The sequence below is a fragment of the Phyllopteryx taeniolatus genome, chromosome 7 (genome assembly GCF_024500385.1).
Source record: "Phyllopteryx taeniolatus isolate TA_2022b chromosome 7, UOR_Ptae_1.2, whole genome shotgun sequence".
NCBI lineage: Eukaryota > Metazoa > Chordata > Actinopteri > Syngnathiformes > Syngnathidae > Phyllopteryx > Phyllopteryx taeniolatus.
The window spans coordinates 4,300,191-4,315,878 of record NC_084508.1 but is presented as its reverse complement, the minus strand read 5'-3'; the positions used below and the strand labels follow the sequence as shown (position 1 = coordinate 4,315,878).

At 47.0% G+C, this 15,688-nt stretch overlaps 1 protein-coding gene across 3 annotated transcripts in view; it reads right to left on the bottom strand.

The window, feature by feature from the left end:
- Window positions 1–15,688, bottom strand: part of arhgap39 (Rho GTPase activating protein 39) — a 29,493-nt gene that overhangs the window by 12,949 nt on the left and 856 nt on the right. For all 3 annotated transcript variants that reach the window (XR_009789421.1, XM_061779829.1, XM_061779830.1), the window contains exon 2: window positions 72–500. Coding sequence is in view for 2 of the 3 variants with exons in the window: in XM_061779829.1 (XP_061635813.1) it covers window positions 72–500 (429 nt within the window). In the remaining variant the exon portion in view is untranslated. The remainder of the gene's footprint in view (window positions 1–71; window positions 501–15,688) is intronic.

The window sequence follows — 15,688 nt, the reverse complement described above, 5'->3', positions numbered from 1 at the left end:
GTTGGTCAAGAGTACTACGTTAGCTTCTTACGCTAGCTGCTTAGCACCCACGCGCTCGTCCTCTCACTCACCGCTCTGCGTCGTCTTTCCCGGCCTGCTTGTCTGTCCCTTCCTGGTCCAGAGAGGACGAGGTGCTCCCCTCCCGGCTGACGCCGCTGTTATGTCCCGGACTATTGTCGGCCGACGCGCCTCCTCCGGTGCCGGTGGTGGCGCCGGCGGCGTGGCGGGGGCTGGCGCCGTCGGTGTGCTGCTTGAGCGTCTGCAGCTTGGCCAGCGGGATGATGTCGCAGCCTTGCGGGCGGTGCCAGACGGTGCGCTGCGTGGAGGCGTTGTAGTAATAGAAGCGTGACGTGTTGGGGTCGAAAAGCTCCCACCACTGGTTGTCGCCGGTGCGCTTGATGCGCACGCCCGCCGGCGGGTCCCACACGCACTCGCCCGTCAGCAGGTTGGCGTACATGCGCTCGCGCGTGCGCGGCTCGATGATCTCCACCCACTCCAACCTGGCGGCACACAAACGGCAAGCCTCGTGAGCTTAGCTCAGTTAGCATGGGTCTTTATTTTGCTATTTTTAGCCGTAGAAGCTCAGCCTGGAAAGCGAATTCAGAAGAAGCTATTTGCTGAAAAGAATTACGTTGTACTGAATTGTGACCATATCGTGCTACACAGTTTTACACCATCTTAGTTTTCCACATTTTTTGGGCGTTGCTAATGCATGACTCGCCCCTCCAGACCTAAAGTTAGCTAGCAAGCTATTCCTACACCCACTTCCCTTCAGGTAGTCTACCGGCGTGGCCGCTTTAGAGCGCCTCGTTGTGCGCCGTGAGTGCCGCACATCATGGAGAGAAGGTGGAAGAGCGTGGTACATATAAAAAAAGAAAAAAAAGAAGTAAAAGTCTGGCGTGACAGCCAGCGTGTGGACAGGGGCTTCGCACTGGTAAGGCCGCTAGAGTGCCCCGTTGTCGTGGCGTGTGAAAGCGTGACATATTCCATCCAGCGGTGACTTTAAGTGAATATATTTTCACAGCTGAAATATGTATATAAAATATATCGGCGTAAGAAAGAAGCTAGACGAAGTCGTGTACATTTTGCCAAGTTGTACAAGTGGTATTTGATTGACAGTTTTTTTTCATTAGCAGCCCCTTTCACGCTGCTATTTGGCGCATCAAGAGAGACGGCATTTACAGGTAGCGCAATGCTGTTGTGCTGTCCATCAAGTATTTTAAATGTCACGGACTCACGGCAGATGCTGACGTCATTTAATTAAGTGTGAAAGTGCAGCAATATTGCGCCTTTGCTGGGTGAAAGGCAAAGGCGAAATATTATTGAGGGGTACAACTGCGCAACTGCTATACATGCACAAATCATAAACTACTACTAATATTATAATACGCTGGCCGACTGGTTAGAGCGTCAGCCTCACAGTTCTGAGGACCCGGGTTCAATCCCCGGCGCCGCCTGTGTGGAGTTTGCATGTTCTCCCCGTGCCTGCGTGGCTTTTCTCCGGGCGCTCCGGTACGGTCGCATCAGCGGCGGGACGAAACCTGCGTTCGTGGTAAATGCCCGAATGGCAGGACGCGAGTGCGTAAAATGTGAAGAGGTGTGAAACAATTTTGTGGGAAGTCTGTTACGATGTATTTATTCTTGTAGCGTACCACTGGACCGCATCATTAATCCCTGTCACACTGCCTTTACGCCAAATGGGCGCATCGGGAGGACCAGCATTATTCTTTCACACAGCTGTTGTGGTGGTTTCCCGCATTCAGATAATTAGATGCCATCGCCGCTACAGAGGCGTGAATGTCGGGTGCTAAACGTCGCAGTAGCCACTTCAACACAGGTTTCTCTTGCAGCTGTGCTCGTGCGTCAGGAGACGTGAGAAACCTGGGTGGAGTTCAACTTTTTGCAGGCTCTCTGCGTGAAAGAGGTAACACTGAGAACTGTTTTCTACTATTTTGATATTTTGACACATTTTGCGCACGTTCGTGCGTGGAGGCCGTCGCAGTGCCTCTGTATCAAGTGGAGGAGAAGAAGGGGGCTGTGAGTTAGAAATCCGGAGGGGCGATCCGGAGGATTAATTGGCCATAATTGCTTCGTGTGTTTGCGTTCCAAATGACCCACTTTAGCCGACGCCGCCGAATGAAATATTCACGAGTGAGAAATAACAATGAACACATGAACCCCTTTCACGCACACCGCTCAAGATGGGATTCTACAACCTTTGTCTCCCCATGTCACCGTTCTGTTTAAATGGCGCTGACAAGGAATGGGGGGGGGGGGGGGGGGGGGTTTGGCCAAGTTACCCTGCTAGTATTCGGTTTTTGGAGGCGGTTGCATCAGACGCCGCTTGGGTATAACGGTACGACACGATGCCGCAACTTCCACTTCTCCCGTCAGCTGGAATCCGAGCATTCATGCCCCGGATATTCGTCAAGTAGGTTTTTCGACGGGTCGCCGTAGAAGAGGCTCTGACCCTGCTTGTCTGTCACACGGCCAACTGACGGCTGCGGGACGTTGGCCATCTTGTTGCCGCTCACACGCTAGCGACGCCATACGACCTCCACACGCTCCAGCAATTTGCGCTGAAGAGTGAACAAAGCGTTAAAACCTGAAGCTCGCAGGCGCGGTCGCGTGTTTCCGACTACGCTTGCTAACAACTCGGACGGATGATACGATTCTAGGCTTTACACGATCCGGATTTTTGGGGCCGATCACCGATCAGAAAGTGTAAAAAAAAAACGATAACCGATCACAAGATGGAGCAATGTGTCTTTTTAAAGGACTTGTTCGTTTATTTTCGTCTATACTGTATACGACTGTAGACTGAGACGCAGGGTAAATGTCTTTTGCGGTCACTGATCAGACCGGCAAATTATGACCGATCAGCATAAAATGCTAATTATCGGCCGATACCGATCAAACCGATCAGATCGACGTAAAGTCTACACGATTCAATCCAAGAACGGTTTCTGTCCCTTCTGGAAAGACACAACTGGATTGCAGAAGGCTATTCGACTCACCTTGAAGCTATCGGGGTAACCCGGAAGGATTCAATACGATTAAAGAATAATATTTGAATTCAATGTTTTTTGATCAAAGAATTCTATTTTGTTCACTTGGCATGATAGGAGTGATTTCAAGAATGATATCTGACTCTTCAGAAACCATACGATTTATATTTGGCTCTTGTGGAAAGGCACGAATCGATTCAAGAATGCTAACTGGCTAATCTGGAACAATAGGATTGGTTGAACTTGAGCCGTGCGGCGAGTCAGTGTCGCTGGTGGCACGTTTCTTAGTTGTATATGTGTAAATAAAGGCTAATTGTGCTATCATAAGCTCTTTCTCGGTCTTGGTTTTGTGGTTTTCTAGTTTGCGTTGGCTGGCAATATTTGGATTTCTGCTTTGAAACCAGCTGGCAGTGAAGGAGTGCATATTGGCACAGTCGATGACTGACCGATCGCATACGGATCCCCGTGTCTATTTTGCAAGAAACTTTCCAAGCTGTAAAAAGTTCAACTCCCGCATGTAAAATGGGACAATTTGCAATTTGTGCAAAGCGCGCCTTCCGAGCGCATCCAAAGAGGAGCAGGGAGAGGCTTGAACTCGCTTGACCGTGACACCCGACCGACATCTTCGCATGTCCTCCGGCCAGCTTCTCCCTCGCCACTTTCTGTCCCTGAATGCAACGTTTGTCTTGCTTATTTGGCATTCCTGCGCGCGTTCCATTTTGTCTTTGTCTCCGTGGCTTTCAAGCGCTAGCCGCTCGGTTCTGCAAATCCGCCAGATTCTAATCCAGATTGAACGGAGAAGACGCTTGAAAGTAGACTGAACACTCCTCTGCAGATTTGTTTCTGTCGAGATACCATCGACAGTCTCATTTACTGCACAGCACTGACAACATACGGCATGTCTGTCAACTGGCACTTTTTCACGACAATGAAGACTTTAGAGTCTTTAGTAAAATGAAAGGACCTATCTAATACTGCCAATATCGGCACTTATTCCATCGTTGTGTGGACTGTAGAAAAAAGATATATCCGAATCAGTAGTCAACTTAAGCTTGTTTGCTGATGACTTGTTTGATTTTCAGCCGGCCCATATTGAGGTCGAAACCTGCTGACGTCAGCGACGGAATGCCAGCACATTTCCCGCTACTAGTACGTGTTCTTGGTTGCACCACAAATCGATACTATTGCTCTGTCCCCACTATGTCTGTTATTTTTACGCAATAGTCCCCAATTTAAAGCGGTGAAAATAGCTTGGATGCAAATCTCCAAATGTCTGAAAAGTGTTGGATAGATACAGGTTTAGAAACATTTGAGTAAGCTTGTTTAGTCAAAATTAATCACTGACAAATTTCCATTTGATATATATATTTTTTTGCATTTAAAAACAATTTAAAAAAAAAACACTTTTCTTACATAGTTGCGTTTACTTTTTTCCCGTCACTTTTTGCACTTTTCATTGAATGCGGCAATAAAAAAACGTGCAGAGGCTGGCAAATGGCTGACTTTGAAGACCCCTGATGTGGAATCAGATAGTGAAAGCACGAATGACGACACGAGGCGCTCCCGTGTCGCGTGTTACTACGGCACGACCGCAGTCGACGCTGGAGGCAGACAGATGGCGGCCTCAACATCTGCTGTCCTATCAGGTGTCGCCGCCCCGCCACCCCCCCCCCCCCCCCCCCCCCCCCCCTCCCCCCATCGCTCACTCCCTCTATCACTTCAAGATGGCGGCCACACAATTATTGGCGGCCGTAGGGTGAGCGATGACAGGAAGGCAAGGCGGGAGGCCTCGCCCTCTTCGATTTCTGTAGTCAGCCATGAAAGCAGAGGGATTATCTGTTTTTTTTTTTGCAAACATCTGCTTTTACTAAAAAAAAAAAAATCGACAGATTAACTATTAAAAAAACTGTTCAGTGCAATCCTATTTTAATGCAAAATAAATTTGTATTTGATGCCCGTATTAATCGATAGAATGATCGATTCTAAAGATAATGGCTAGCGGCGGCCCTCTTCATAATCAGGATAGCGCCGCATGTGTGCAAAAGAGAACGTCATGACGAGAGCCGTCGGGCTCCTCCCCGCCATCTGCCGCGTCGCGGCCTTCCGCTCAATCTGTCGCCGGCGCATCTCGTCTCCGGGGACTCCTGCGTCGTTCCCGGTGAGCTTCCTGAGCTCAACTGGACCATTCCCAAAAGCGAGCCGGCACGACGACACCTTCGAAGGCTGGAGGTGGCGGCCCGCGCCTGCCGCCCCGCACAACGAGGCCACAAAGCTTTTGTGCCGTCTCCTCATTCCAACTCAACCGTGGCACTTTTGTAATTCCGACTAATTGAATTACATTCAAATGAATGACGTTCATTTGAGAATGAGCACGTCTGCCTCACAGTTGTGAGGTTGCGGGTTCAAATCCGGCCTGGCCTGTGTGGCGTTTGCATGTTCTCCCCGTGCCCGCGTGGCTTTTCTCCGGGCACTCCGCTTTGCCCCCACATCTCAAAAACACGCGTGCGAGGTTGCTTGAAGACTCGAAATAGTTGTTTGTTTCTATGTGCCCTGCGATTGGCCGGCGACCAGTTCAGAGCGTACCCTGCCTCTCGCCCAAAGAGAGCTGGGATGGGCTCCGGCACGCCCGCGACCCGCGTGAGGACAAGCGGAACGGAAGATCAATGAATAATTCGAGAATGTAAAGAAATCAAATTGTGTAATTACTGTATGTTTGGATAAGCCAAGTCATAACAACAAAATCTGTGTGTGTGTGTGTGTGCCTTTAAGGGGCATGGCCTAGTGAGTGGCGTCAGAAATTTGGACCAGAAGTGTACGCGTGAGCTTCTGGACGTGAGTTGTGGCCGACAGCAGCTCCCGTGTGAGAGTTGCTCCATTATTTTCCTCCATTCAATCGAGCGGTGCTGTATGTGACGATCGCTCCTAAGTATCGTTTTGCATCGCAACTACCATTAGAGAGCGATTATCAGCCGGGCCCGATATCGGCGGCGATCATCCGCCCGGCCGATCATCATTTTGACGCATATCGGGGGAATTATTTATTGATGTATTTCAATTTGCAGCGAACTTTATAAGAGATGCTGCCGAACTTGGGAGCTCCCTGCAATTTTTGCAAACAAAGACAAGATTCAGTTGAAGTTATATTGAAATTTGGTAAAACTATTTATCGTTGAACACTTTTGGGAGCTATTTATTGGTTTCATTTTCCATTTTACTTTCTAAGCCCCGCTTGCTTAGCCTGGGAGCTCCCTGCACTTTTTGTTAGGATTTCCAAACGAAGATGAAGTTGAAAAAAGCAAAAAAAAAAACAAAAAAAAAAACTTCAACATGTTGCAAATGTGAAATCTGATTAATTAGCATAATGCTTAAAGGCATTCAAACGAAGTTAAGTGTTGCCATTTGTATTATTCAAAATTTGGACGCAAAAATGTTCCCTTTCACTGCAAATGAATATCGGCTCCGTATATCGGCTGTCGGCCTCCTTGACTAATCAAAATTTACAATTTTTTGGGGAAGTTGCTGATGTTTTTTCAACGGATTTAGGACAATTTTGCATCGCTGTATCCAAAAAATGGCATCTCTTTCTCTTTTTAAGGTCAGGTTTTTATGCTAAGTTAATTTTTAAAAAAAATCTGATTTTCTTACTCAATTGATTATATTTTTATGACATTCTCGATTGACTTTTGTTGGATTTTGTGAAATGAATCAAATGTTACAAACTTTGCTTCCTGTAAACTGAATCGTAGAGATTGATCAAATTCAGTACCACAACCTTCCGACTGTTCGTGACTCGCAACACCCTAGGGGGCCGCGCCCCCAGGTTGAGAACCCGACATAAAGCAAAACTACCTGTACATGCAAACAAAAACGTACAAAAAAAACCATGTAGCCATAGTTGACATCAAAATTGTCCCAAATCAGCAAAAAAAATCTCAAGACTCTTTTTTTTAACAAATGACTTAAAACCTTGCATGTCCACTTTCTACGCGGAGTTTTCTTTTACTTTGTGAGTTCTGACAGGTAAAAAGCGTTTGTACCCGTCAAGAAAATGTCATGTGACGCGCACGCACACGCGGCAGCGTGCCTAATAAACTATGTTCAACTAATTAAACATTGATCGCGGCTTTATCCATTTGCGCAGCGGCTCATGTTAAATGCATGAGCTGCTCTTTTCCGACACACGCGCCGCGCTAGCTAGTCGCCGTCACGCTACGCGCCGCCGCTAACGCCCGCGAGTGAGTCAGCGTCAACGCATCAGCTGATTCCACGGCATTTGATGACTGCGTACAATCGTCATAAACAGTGAGCGCGCCAGCACAGATGTCCTCCCCGCCGGCGACTCGCGGACGTGCCGCCTGTTCGCGCTTGCTAGCTGATCTGTTAGCTTGTCAGCGATCAAGTCTCCCCCTCAAACTGCTACCATGATTGTGACAGGCCGTGATTACAATCGTGTCGTCAAAAAGATTCAAAGACTTATTGTCATACCAACACACATTTATTTGGATGCAGCCAAAATACAATAGACGGGGGGTGTGGGGTGTGTGTGTGGGGGGGGGGGGGGGGCTACAGAACACTGCTCGAGCAGTCTAACGCGGCTTTTCCATTACAAGTTCCAGAACGGCCCGGCCTCGCTCTTGCCCGGTCTCGCTTGGCCTCCGTTGCGTTTCCAGAAGTGGGCGGGATCAAGCACGACGACGACGAATCAAGAATTCCTTCTAAAGGGGGAAAAAAAAACACGACGATGTTGCAAATATACACGGTGACAAAACTCACCGTCAGGTACAGTTTCTAGCAAAATTGTTGGTCGGCGGCCATAAATGGCATCCATTTCATCGGCCCCGCTTCTACTGTTTTGGTCTTTCGCTGTCCGGTAGTCGCGTTTGAACTTCTTCAGCTTCTCAAGACACTGCTTCACGGTAATCCAAAAGCCGAGTAGAGCCGTTCTCTGAACCATACGCCGGTAGATACGCTCATTTCTCGTCGCTCATTTCTCCTTCTGCTAATATGGACGAAACATCCACCGGCCAATCGAATGGCAGTGACACTACCACGCTTAAACAAACGCCTGCATCTGTCGGCCACTCAGATGGCCGAGCTGCCGAGCCTCTCCTCAGCCTGCGTTTTAGAACCCGGTCGGAGGAGGTTCTGTAAAGCGGTGCCATTGTCACCACTCGGCCTCGAAAAGGTGCAATGGAGAAGCGACCACATGGGGCGGAGCGAGGCTGGTTGAGGGTAGATCTGGGCAAATGGAAAAGGTTCTGGAAAGAAGCTGTTCCTCAGCCTGGTGCTCCCGCATCAGATGCTCCGTAGCCTCCTGCCCAAGGGGAGCGGATGGAGGAGCACATTTGGAAAAGCTCCTCAAGACACCCGCTCCCCAGTCTAGCATGTCGCAGCTTCCAGAGGAAGTCGAGACGTTGGTGCGCCTTCTTGAGCAGCCGGGAAGTGTTTCGGCTCCAGGTGAGGTCCTCGGAAAGGTGGACTCTAAGGTACTTGTGGCTGGAGACCACTTCCACTGCTGCTCCTCCGAGATGCAGTGGGAGGGAGGGGCCTTCTGTCCCTCCTGAAGTCCACCACCATCTCCTTGGTCTTCTTCACATTAACGCAAACATTGTTCTCTTTGCACCAGTGCACCACATGGTCTACGTCCTCTCTGGTGATGCGTCACATACACAAGTTGTGATACTCCACACTTGAATTCATCTGAGAGACGGATTATGTTACGGTAGGTGCTGCTGCTTTGGTTAGCAACAGAACACAAATGTGGACGCACACAACATTGGGAAGCAACACTTTCCCATTGAAATGAATTGAATTGCAATTAATCCATTACAGTCGACCCCCCCCAAAAAAATAAAAAAGGTTGAAGCAAAAATCTTGCATGGATCTTTTTTCCACAAGGACTAAGGATGCTCATTCGCTGGCTCCCACATCACTCACCAGGCCCGGCCCCGCCTTTGAAAGCCATACATACTCAAAGCCACAGATGCTACAATAGAACGTGAGGACTGTGATCCCGAAAATAAGGATATGGACAAAAATAAGACATGCACCTCACATGTACATGTTATTGCGTTTGATCATGCAAAAGCAATTTCGATCTGATGACTCGATTAATCGATGGGATAATCGGTAGAACACTCGATTCTAAAAGGCTGTCATTACTTATGCATGAGTAAAAAAATAATAATTGTTGATTGGACTTAATTTGTTAAAGCTAACAAATGAGAGAGAAAATAAAACGCTGTGAATGCTTTCTAGATGCACTTAGTGCATCCAAAAGGATTCACAGTGCTTCACTTTTAGAGCCTTTTCAAATTTTCATGAAGAAAAAAAATGAATAATCTATTCTGGAATAAGGCAAATGTGGAAAACGGGAAGCGCTGCGAACGCTTCCCGGATGTCGCCCCATCAATGTTACGCCGAGGATGGTCCACATCCCACCGATGACTTTCCGTGTCAGTGGGCAGGCTGCGTCCAGGAATCAATGTTTTACAGAGCATTTGGTCCCCTTTATCCCTGCGGTTATTATTCGTGCCAAAATGCCGAGTTCTGGTGTGTACCCTTCAAAATAAAAGGCTACACGCTTAAAACTTGCACATATAAACCACTTGATGCGATAAAACAATGAATGTATATTCAGCCCATTGGGTTAGTTCCACACGCATTGCCTTTTAGTTCAAAGGTTTGCTATTGATACTGGTTATACAGAACCCCGAGTCAAATGTTCATTTGAGTTGAACTGCTCAAATTCAAACGATTTTGGTTTGAAAGTGAAATCTAAAACCCCAACTTAAAACTCTTCCTCTGTCTTGTTCACCTATTCCGAAACCCAAAACCTGTTTGAAAGCATAATTCTAATTTGACACCCTAACTTGAACCAGCCTTGAAACTCGAGGTGCAATAATTACTCGATTAATCGACAACCAACCTCCGATGGCATCAGACGTCTGTGGTGCCATCATTAATAAGCACACACAAAAAGCTAAAGAAAAAGCACATCCTCGCTGCCTTTAAAATGTGTGGACACACACAGGGTTGAGTTCATTTTGTTTATTTGATGGGGAACAAGATTACGAACACGCACAGGTATATGCGCTACGCTGGATGGTGCGTATCAGTCGAGTGCAGTGGAGATGGTCTCCTGGCAACCGTGTCCTTGGCGATGGCGTGACCCTCCGCCGCCGCACGTGTGCCACACGTCTGCAAAGGTAGCGTGACACCACCCGCCACCCCCATCCCACCTAAATCCCACGATTCCAGCCTCACGCAGACAACAAGCAAGATGTCAGGCAGGGCGCGGTACGGTACGAAGCTGGTGTGTTAAAGTAAGGTAAGGTAGGATAAGGAAAGGAATGGAACGGAACACTACGGTATAAGGACACTTTGTTATCTCTGGAGCGACATTGTGACACCTTAACCCAGGCTTGAAACCCTAATTTAAAACCCTAACCCTTGTTTGAAACTAATACTATCCTGAAACCTTCATTTGAAACCCAAACTTAACACATTCACTGCCATTGACGGCTTTGGAAGTCCAATTTCCATGTTAACTGGGAGGGCTGGCAGTAATCCTAACCCTGACTGAAACTAACATCAAAACCTAAACCTGACTTCAAACCCTAACAGTGACTTGAAACCGTAATTTCAACCAATTTACCTGACTCCCAATTTTGTTGCGTTGTGTTGCATTTTCTACAGTACAGTGTATATACAGTACACCCAGATGGCCATCACGGGCATCAAGGGACAAATTGTGCTCGGCCAGTCTTTTACAGCTCTATTACACACACACACACACACACACACACACACACGCGGATTGTGGGTGTTGAGTGGCTTTGAATAGCACGTGGAACACTTGAGTGGGTTTGTTTGACCACTCTGACCCCGCAGCCTGCAACCCTGTGGACCAATCACAGCCATTAGCACGCACGCACGAATTGAGCAGCTTGCTGCATTTACACTGCGGCATAAACGATTCCCATCGAGTGCCTGTACACGTACTGTAATGACATATTTCATACCGTATTGACTGTGGCCCAAGCCATATGCACGGGTTTTTTGGGGCCAATGTTTGGCAGAATAAAATTCCGATGACTGATTAATCAGCCGATGAATTGAAAAATATATCACGAATAACTTCTTCTTTGGTTCCTTAAGGCTTACAACAATAAAGAATTACAGTAAGGACATGACTGTTTTACAATATTTTGTCCTTAAGGATGAGTTTAACTTTACCACAGAAAGAAAAATCAGCAAAGATTGGCCAATTCTTTGTTTTGTTGTAACGTGTTATTGTGTTAAAAAAAATAAAATAAAGTCTTTTGTATTATTTGAAAAGTTCAAATATCATTTGATTAAATCAGCCAGCCGATTAATTGGTCAGCCATATGTAATGTCTACACACCTCGATTGTAAGTTGTAAAATATTTACATTACAGCGGTGCTTTGAGATACGAGTTTAATTTGTCCCCTGACCACGCTGGTAACTCGTATCTCACATCATCTTTCATCGGCCGGGTCGTGTTCTGCCTAGAACGCAAGTAGGTCTCGTCTCCTCCCTGAGCTCATCAGTGCGGCACTAATGTTAGTTCTACACATGCCTGTGAGGACTGTTGCATTGCCTGTCTACATGTTGCTGAACCATTTGTGTTCAATCCATTGCTGAAAGGGTTAGGCACCGCAACATGCTAATGAGCATTAGCATTAAGCTAAATATACAACTATTGGAGTTATTAGCACTTGATGGCAGCAGGAAACTTCACATGACCTTTGTCTTACAAAAGTCTGTTAACTTAATGCTAACAGACCATGCAAAATGCCATCGACGGACATCGACGTTTCGGAAGTTGTAATGGATATTTAAACACAAATGGTGCAGCAATACACAGACAGACAATATGACTGTACTCACAGTAATATATTCTTTATCTTCAGCAAAAAAATATTTGCTACAATTACTATTATTACAGCTTGCTGAGCCGTTGTGACCGGCTTCTTCGTGTATTTATTATATTATGTACGTATTATTATTTGATTTGGATGCCTCCCGGACGCCTCCCTGGTGAAGTGTTCCGGGCACGTCCCACCGGGAGGAGACCCCGGGGACGAGCCAAGAGACGCCGGAGAGACTACGTCTTCCGGCTGGCCTCGGGATCGCCTCGGAAGAGCTGGATGAAGTGGCTGGGGAGAGGGAAGTCTGGGCGTCCCTGCTAAAGCTACTTCCCCCGCGACCCCACCTCGGATAAGAGGCAAAAAAAAAAAAAAAAGAAGAAAAAATGAGAGAAAATCCCACTGCCTGCGCTTACTTACTGTTGTTGTTGTTGTTGTTTGTCACAATTTCATTTTTTCAACAGAGCGCATCAATTATCAATGCTTTCCTTCAGGTGACATATTAATATTTGCGCCTCCCAAAAGCATTTGGATGTGACGACGGCGGCAGCTTGCGCTTGAATCGTCTCCACCTTCCCCACCGAGTCGTGCGTCCGTGTGTGTGTGTGCGCGCAAATCAAAGTGTTACACTGCAGCTTAGTGTGTTGATATACTGCCGCCACCACTCAAACCCTCACTGCAAAAACAACAACAACAACAACAACAACGGCTGCGGGGAATTCTTTCATTTCCACAACCTGTCAGTGTGTGTGTGAGTGCGTGTAATGCCGATTGGCCCACAGACACACACAAGCACAGTTCATTAAAATGGCCTCCTCCTTGTTAACAGTCTCCCATCTTGTCACATCAACACACACACTCGTCTCACCACACACCCACCCCACAAACAAGTACAGCAACACACACGCGCACTCCAACTACTACAATAAGACATAATCCCATTAGAGTGGGAAAGTGACCCCCCCCCACCCATTCAAAGGACCTCCGCTGCTAGCAAAGATTCGCACGTAGCACCCCAACAAGTCAACAATAACCACAAACCTTTCGTGCGCCTTTGACCGACTTTGAAAACTCTTTGAAACCTTACAACCTTGTTCGAAACCCTAACGCAGCCTAGAAACCCTTGTTTCAACTATATATTACGAGAATGGGATGGAACTGGTGCCCTGCGATTGGCTGGTGTACTCTTGTCTCTGGCCCGAAGATAGCTGGGATAGGCCCAGCACGCCCGCGTCCCGCGTGAGGAGAAGCGGTACGGAGAATGGAGGATGGAACTGGTTTTAGTTGTTTGAAACCCCACTTTGAAATCGTAAACCTGGTTTAAACCCGTCATCCAAAACCCCAAACCTGTCTTGAAACCATACTTAGATACCTAACTTGAAAACCCCAACCCTGTCTCCAAACCCCAAGTTGAAACACTAACTCGTAAGTCAAAACCCTTATTCGGAACCCTAACTGGAGCTTGAAAGCCTAATTCGGAAGCCAATTAATCAATAAAGGTAATTTGCTTGAATGGCCATTCATTTTTCCTGACACTTAAAAGTAATTTTATGTCGTACTCATTTCTTCAGGTCAGTATATTAACATAACAACCAGTAATCATCATGATGGGTTGTCGTCATCAATAAAAGCGATCAATCATCTCCACACAATCAACCCTCATACCTCACAAACACTGCATTGAAGAGAAAGTCTGCCATTTTGTTGTGAACCATTCCTTTGGGGCCAGTAAATGTGATCGTCACTTTGAAAAGTGGCAGAAAGTTTCCAAAAATCCAGAACTGGAAGTCTGTTTGATTTAGGGTCCTGATATTTGGTGGACATGTACATAGATATGAAGATGAGATACACCAGTGCGCTGTTAGCACTCCAGATAACCGACGCAACTTTGTGGCGGCCATGTTGGTAGGGGCGATGTTCCCATCAAAGGAAATACCATCACAGATGCCGACCTTGAACTTTGCGTCCATAACAGTCCGGATGGTTCTTTTCCTCTTTGGCCCGGAGGACACGACGTCCACAATTCCCCAAAACAATTTGAAATGCGGACTCGTCGGACCACAGAACACTTTTCCACTTTGCGTCGGCCCACCTTAGATGAGTTCGGGCCCAGAGAAGCCGGCGGCGTTTCTGGGTGTTGTTGACAAATGGCTTTTGCTTTGCATAGTAGAGTTTCAAGTTGCACTTACGGACGTAGCGCCAAACTGTATTTACTGACATTGGTTTTCTGGAGTGTTCCTGATATCCTTTACGCATCGATGTCGGTTTTCGATGCAGCGCCGCCTGAGGGATCGAAGGTCACGGGCATTCAATGTCGGCTTTCGGCCTTGCCGCTTACACGTGCAGTGATTCCTCCAGATTCTCTGAACCTTTTGATGATATTCTGGACCGTAGATGACGAAATCCCTCAATTCCTTGCAATTGTCCGTTGAGGAACATTGTCCTTAAACTGTTGGACTAATTTCTCCCGCACTTGTTCACCTCGCCCCATCTTTGCTTGTGAATGACTGAGCACTTCAGGGAAGCAATCACGGCCCCCACCTGTTCCCAATGAGCCTGTTCACCTGTGGGATGTTCCCAACACGTGTTCGATGAGCATTCCTCAACTTTCTCACTCTTTTTTGGAACGTGTTGCAGCCATCAAATTCCAAGTTCATGATTATTTGCTAAAAACAATCAAGTTGATCAGTTTGAACATGACATATCTTGTCTTTGTAGTGTATTCAATTCAATATAGGTTGAACATGATTTGCAAATCATTGTTTTCTGTTTTTATTTATGTTTAACACAACGTCCCGACTTGATTGGAATTGGGGTTGTAGTTTGAAGAGGCCACATCGGGCAAATTCCAAGGCTCGGTTTTGACAAATTGTATGTAAATGTTGACCATTTACATGACCGTGGTTACTGATGGCTGTTTGTAATATTTTGACCCATAATCATAACGGTACATCATTTCTCTGTTGAGCTTCCATTCAAATGCATCATCATGCTCACACACAACAAAATCTGCATTTTGTGTAAAGTTCAGAGCAGCCAAGCTCAATATGCGTGTGTCGTGATTTACATGTTACACGATCCCTGTGACACACAAATGCATCGGGCATCAATTATTCAGCGAGGCTAACTATACTAGCATAGCTGAGTAGCACGCTGTGCCAGATACAGGCTAGGCTAGCCTCGTCAACTCGAGAAACGTCCGCAGAAGCGAAAAGGTCGAGTGCACTCTCCTTCCCGAACTGCATTCAAATTTGGCTCGTTTGGAATGTTCCGCCGCACGCCGGCTAAACAGCGAGTCGGGAACACACCTCAGTCGTTATTCCCGACCACTAACATGAGCTCTCCAGTTGGCCGTGTGCGGAGAGGTTGAGTTCATCATCCAGTTGCTACATTTTGGCTGAGGTCCAGGTTTAAAACAGCTGCTTTATCAAGCTCGTGCAGCTCACGTCCTAAACTCTTGAATGCCAAATTCACTCGTAGCGGACACAAATTAATTGCCTTATGATATGCATCCATCCATTTCCCCTTGCGCTTGTCCTCACTACGGTGGCGGGTGAGCTGGATGGAGCCTGCCCTCGAAAACAGGGCGAGAGGCGGGGAGAACCATGAGAACATGCAAACTTGTGACCAGATGTGGATCCTGGACCTCAAACCTGCGAGGCAGACGAACTAACCAGTTGTACACTGTGCTGCCCGCTCTATGCCATCGTGTAGGCAAACAACAGTTTTTCCACCTTTGATGATGATGAAATTGTGCAATTGTGTGAGAGCTCGAAAGGTGCGGTAAT